Source organism: Triticum dicoccoides, chromosome 4A (genome assembly GCF_002162155.2).
Source record: "Triticum dicoccoides isolate Atlit2015 ecotype Zavitan chromosome 4A, WEW_v2.0, whole genome shotgun sequence".
Classification (NCBI taxonomy): domain Eukaryota; kingdom Viridiplantae; phylum Streptophyta; class Magnoliopsida; order Poales; family Poaceae; genus Triticum; species Triticum dicoccoides.
In genome coordinates this window covers 11,477,223-11,483,275 of record NC_041386.1, presented here as the reverse complement: position 1 = coordinate 11,483,275, position 6,053 = coordinate 11,477,223, and the positions used below count along the sequence as shown (strand labels likewise).

The window sequence follows — 6,053 nt, the reverse complement described above, 5'->3', positions numbered from 1 at the left end:
CCACTACTGTGGTTTATCGTGTCATTCAAAAGGTTATCGCGTCCGTCTGCGGTCAATCGACAGGTTCATTCACACGGCCAGTGTCACTTTAAATCTACCGTAGTTTTTTGACCGAGCGTCAACTGACACTGCTCATGTCTCCTAGATGCATCATTGCCTTCAGGAAGCAGACGTTGCCATATCAGTCATCAGGCCGGGCTAACGACCTGTGCTTGGATTCGTTAGCGCGGAACTGTCGGTTGCGAAGTCCTGATAATTGCAGCTGCGAGATCTGGAAAGCAAGGGAGAGCGAGAGGAATCTACCCTCATCAGCGACCACCACGCTGCTGCCCAGAAGAGGACAGCTCCCATGAACCCTCTTGTGCCAAAAGAGGCAGCAAGCAACGCTTCCGAGTGTCTTTTTTTTCCAAGCATAGCAACACTTCGAGTTGGCGCTGCGACGCCACTAGAAGCAGCACATCACACAGAAACGACACGCGAGAGCACAACTTGCACCAACCACGGGCGGGGTTTGATTTAACGACTTGATTTAAGTACACACACAAAAAAGATGGGCCTGATTAAGACGATGATGACACGACGACAGCGCACACACGCGGATTAAGTAGGTAACCTGCAACTCCGGTACTAATTAAAGATCGCTCCCTAGGCTACAAACGCTCAAATTCAGGCTTGTGCGCTCAGCAAGACAGCGACGAGGCGCCTGCGCACTGCATGGGAGCCGGCTCTACATCAGCAAGCTGCGGATGATGGCCGCTTGCGCGCTGCTCATGTCCGAGGTCGCCAGCAGCTCCGACAGCCTCTCGCTCAGGTCGTCCACCTCCCGGTGCAAGCTCCTGATGTAGGTGCACGTCTCCTGCAGCACCCTTGAAGATGGCACCTGGATTTGGGGAACCAAAGGGAAATTAACGGGTCTGCTGTCAGGTCAAGATCATTATAATGTTAATGATAGCTAATGCAGAAAGTTGAAGCGTCGGAAGAGCATGCAATTGTAGGATTGTCGAAGACATAGCTGATTAGTTCATCATCTACTAGGCTTTATAATATACCCAAGGAATTGAACGGTAAGCAATAGGTCGTAACTACAACAAAGCAGTGGCCAATTTCTTTGTGTGTGAAGAAGAAGAAGAAGAGTCTAACCATAATTTCTAGAGCTACCATTTGCTGCATATAAAGAGAGAATGCCAATGATGAATGATTACGTACTCTATCATTGCCCCGGAGACGCGCCTCGGGAAGGAGGTCCTGCAACTTGGAGACAAGGTCGCTGATTTGCTCGTCGGTGATCCTCGACGAGCCGGACTGCCTTGACCTTGACCTACGGCTCGACATCACTGCAAATGTGAGTGATCGGATGTACTTAGGAATTGGATGCTTGGCAGAGAGAGCCCAAGACAGTGAGGGTTTATGGTTGGAGTGAGACAAGTTTGAGAGACAGAAGTGGTGGCAGACAGGGACGGAGAGGAACTAAGAAGAAGTGGTGTTGGAAGAGAGGGAAGACAAGTTGTGCATGGGAGAAAGAAATGAGTGGCTACTAGGGTGTTAAATAGTGGCAGCTGCAAACCGAGAAACCCAAAGGGCAGGCAAGAGGAAGTGAGCTTCTTCTGATCTACACAGTGCTCAGCCCAGTACAAGACCCTGACCTATAGGGACAAAACCAAACTATGGTCCAAATGGCAGTCACATGCAGGAAGTATTAAACTGAAAGCGGAACTGCCAAGAGAGGGACAGAGAGAGGGAGAGAGACCATACTGAGGAGCTTGTGCGAGTCTCATGCTACTCGTGCATCGCCGCTGCAAGTGGGAGGAAGCTTTGAACAACAGGAGATGAAGTGCTGGTGGGAGAGACGACTTGGAGGCCAGTACTGTCAGAAGGAGAAACACATGCCATGTTACTTGAACTGCCAAAATATGTGTGGGTTTATTGTTCTTGCCCCCACATTATGTACTCAATATTTGTATGAAATAAGAACAGTGGCTCTACAGTTACTGGTAGATGGCTTTGTTTGCGGCTCTATTTGGACATGTCTAGGGTTCAGTGTACACCCATGCATGAAGCACAAATCTCTTGTCTCCGCAAACACTAGGTCCCCGAGGAACAGTGATACCGGGTGAATTCCAGTCACTACTCACTACTCCATAGATGCGCAAGTGCCTCCTAGACAATGTAATTATGGTGACATTTTTGTACAGTTTCCTAATTCCTATCTACATATCTATCCTGTCAGATCAGAAATTTTAGCAATCTCAGCTTTGCTCCTTATGAAAATCTGCTCTTGCATCGTAACTTATAAAAATATAGCTAATACCATGCACAACTGCTGAAACATGAGTGCATGAACCAAACCGATCAGTTAATAGATATTTCCGGCACTGAATACCTCACAGTGTATCAGATTCAGCAGTGTCATGATGCTGACTGGTCTCTTCGATCATTTGGCACCCACGGCCCATGTCTTGCGGCGCCTGATAATCAATACATGTATGGGGCACATTGACAAGTGTTATTACACCCACACATTATCAGGCGGAATCAAGGCCAATACTGTGGGTTCATGTATCAGATCGGTGCACTGTTTCAAGTACAGAAATGGAGTGAAACAAAGGAATGAGCTGGTTGCAGATAAATTCATACTTGCAATTTCATGAAATGATTACTCACTGAAACACTTTGGTTCCCCTACTTCAGTCATTCTCATTCTTGTTCTGTTGCTCAAGTTGACCTTGTATAAAATGATGTAGCCAAGCTTCCTAAAAGTATGACAGCGAAAATGATCGACAAGTTAGTTAGAAACACTGAAAGTACCGGAAAAAAACCAATGTTTTGGTATATGCAATAAAGTATGCATGTACTAATGCTGAGGATCTAAAACAAAACAATAATGCCTTCTGCAAATTTGAGATTTCCAATATATTAAGCATGACCAATTAGCATATCTGAATCATGTATGCCCTTTCAGCTCCCAACAAACTCTCGGGAATGTATCAATACATGTAGGCTTACACAGTTTGCAACATAGTTTTACTTGATGACTGTATTATGGGAAAAACACTCCCATGTATCAGCCACAACATTTAGCTCTGTAAGGAACAAGAGTAGATGCATTGGACTATATATGGCACCAAATATGTTTGCAAAATGCACCCCTACATACAGATCATAGTAGAATGAATCTGCCCTTCCAGGAAAGAGTTGCTGGACAACTCAGAAGAATCATTGGGAATTTGACCAGTCAATGCAACGAGCCAGGCAGTACAGCAAGTATAGTGCAACTGCCAGCTTTATTCTTCAGTGACCTGACACCTGAGCTAGTAGGACACATATTAGCCCTTCGTACCCTCTAGAAGCTTAAGAGACAGTATTAAGATGTGAACATGACAGCAAAACTTCAAAATGTAAGCATGTGGGTAATTGCATTTTGGCCCAAATTTCTACTCACAAAGTAAATCCCAGTTGCAAAGTCTCAGCTTTCGCAAACTAGTGGCTAGTTTAACTATCAACATAGTAAAACATCATAGCGGAACATATAAAGTTTCCAGGCAGCTCAATATGATTGATCATTTCAATCCTTAGATTATAAGCAGGTACTCCCTCCAATGCAATATGCCACAATTTGCCCATCAGCAATGATAATGCACGCCATTTAAGAGCTCAAGAGATCTAGCATACTAGTGTGAAACTTAATAATAGCAGAAACACATCTTGTATTGTAAGATAATTTGGTAATGACGAACTAATGACATCGGACATGCACGAGCTGGTTAATAAAGATCCTATTAGCCTGATAACGATCTGATTAGCCAGCCAGTCACAGCATATACATGCACTAAAAGTTCTCTTTGTCTCAGGAATATTCAATTCACAAGATCCACTGGCAGTAGTACAATAATGCTGGATCATTAGGTGCTGCTGCTCTGAGCGTAACTACCATCATACAGCTTGCCTAGAATACCAATTGCAGGGTAAGCTACTCCCAAATGACCATTTTACACATAAGTACGATGAGAAAACAATATAAAATATCAAATCTCCAATCAGAACCAGCTAGTTGGTGATGATCCGGGCGTATCTTGATGGCAGCATGTCTCACGGGGCACATGTAGCTGGATCCAATTAGTAGAAAACGCCTACAGGTTATCACGTGGACATGGTATTGTTTATGAAGAAACCCCTTGGCCCCAGCCCTCCACCCAAGGTCACACACTCCAGTGAGATCAATCTCTTGTTTAAGTCTGCACTTGACCAATTAAGAAAACAAAGAGTACTGCTTATGTACTATACAATAGGCCAAGTAGGCCTGCCTGCTAAACAGATGCTAGGAATCACATGCATTATCTTATCGTATTGCGCTACATTAACAGACCCTCACATGCCTTACATACTTTAGATCTGTCACCTTGTTCGTGCGTAAACTTTGAAAAGAGATATGTGAATCATGAGGTCCAGGTAAATTTTGTAAAGAAGATCAGCACGGACAATGATGAAGCCTCATGGTCTGATACTGAAAAGATCCTCAAAAGGCAGGTCCTGCTCAGTTACGATAAGAATATGCAAGATGCAAATATTGGCCACCAAAATTGGTCTTTCCTCAACATTGGAATGATTTGAGCATCAGCTGGATAATCTTTTGACCACCGACCTCCGCACAACATGATGGTGTCGTACTGGTCAGCAAGACTTTACATGTATCACAGTTAGTTTACATTATCACCTTGTTGCCACAACAAGCAAATAACTCTTTACTAGACAAAAGAACAAGTGAATTCCAGAACAGAGTGATAATGTAGTGACATCCTGAATGAAGATAAATCATACTGACGAATGTGCCTAGAGGTGTAGACAGGCAAAACAAACAATAAATTACCAAGGTTGATTTTGTAAGGCAAGAAGCTTCCACTCACTATATGACTAACATGGTTCTTAATGAAATGACAGGTACCACTCTGACACAAGAGAGGGAATCATATGATCTGGAGATACTGAAGGTCAGCTGTATTCAGTTCAACACTCCTGCAAGATGACTGGCTATTTCTAGGAAATCTAAGACCTACTTGCTAATAAATATTAAAACTAAGGTTCTGACAGCACTCTCAGTGCCCAACAACCGAAAGGATACAATATAACTAGTTTTCAGTTAACAAGGAAAAGAATCCAGATCTTGCTGCAGAACCCCAACATGCTCATCATTGAAAGCTAGATTATACTAGGGTGGGCGGTTGGTAAACAGGAAATTAAAATAAATATTCTAAGCTAAAGCTACAATCAGTGCACATCTACTAGTTCAGGCACCATCGGCTAAATTTATACCCTGGTATTGAGTTTCAGGTGAAAGTCATTCAGAACTGGACAAAAATGAAAATAGTTGAAATCCGCCAAAAGGCACCTAAGAACGCACTGACACTACGAAGCTGAAAAATCATGTGCTAGTAATGGCTGCAGAACACGAAATACAGTGTGTAGGTTACCCAAAGTGATTATGCCGGTCTGGGGAGGCATTTTCGGGAATAGTGTTCGCAAAAGGAAGTGTGCAAGTGCACACGTCGACGCCGAAAGGTTCAACTCCCTTAGTTCCATCTTCCATGCATATCATAGCCACCATATATTCATGCCTAAACTTTGGTCCATGTGTATCTGTTTTAGCCAAATAAACTACTGCGAGTTGAACACTATGGAAATAAGGTAGTGCTTCGTCTGGGGAGCAGCAATTTTAGTTAAAACAATAAAGAGAATCACGATCGCCTAATGGAGGTACTAATTTTCTGATCGTAGAATTTTGTCTCCGGGCGATTGGGTAGCCAGTTCTAGCTCAGGATGGTTTCCATGATAGTAATAGTCTCGTAGATACAAGTTGATTGACCACATAAACTCCTAGCACTGAATATTTTTTTCGACTGACCCTAGCACTGAATATTCCGTACGGTTCTTCCATTCATTGTTGAAAATACCATCTGAATTTCCCAAATGTTAGTTTCTCCAACGACATGAGCATAAACTCAAATATCCAAACTAGGATGGACCAGATAAAATTAAGTGTGCAAAAGTGCATGTTGTTC

The 6,053-nt window shown here is 43.3% G+C and overlaps 1 protein-coding gene across 4 annotated transcripts in view; it reads right to left on the bottom strand.

Annotated features, from left to right (window-relative positions):
* Positions 1-428: 428 nt before the first annotated feature.
* LOC119284593 (transcription factor ILI6) overlaps positions 429-6,053 on the bottom strand; it is a 9,303-nt gene continuing 3,678 nt past the window's right edge. The window contains exons 2-6 of one of the 4 annotated variants that reach the window (XM_037563725.1): positions 3,155-3,303; positions 2,662-2,750; positions 1,753-1,864; positions 1,207-1,318; positions 429-880 (exon numbers count right to left, since the gene is read on the bottom strand). In XM_037563725.1, the coding sequence (XP_037419622.1) occupies positions 728-880; positions 1,207-1,318; positions 1,753-1,864; positions 2,662-2,698 (414 nt within the window). In that variant the 5' untranslated portion in view covers positions 2,699-2,750; positions 3,155-3,303 and the 3' untranslated portion in view covers positions 429-727. The other 3 variants (XM_037563724.1, XM_037563726.1, XM_037563727.1) reach the window with 3 other exon arrangements.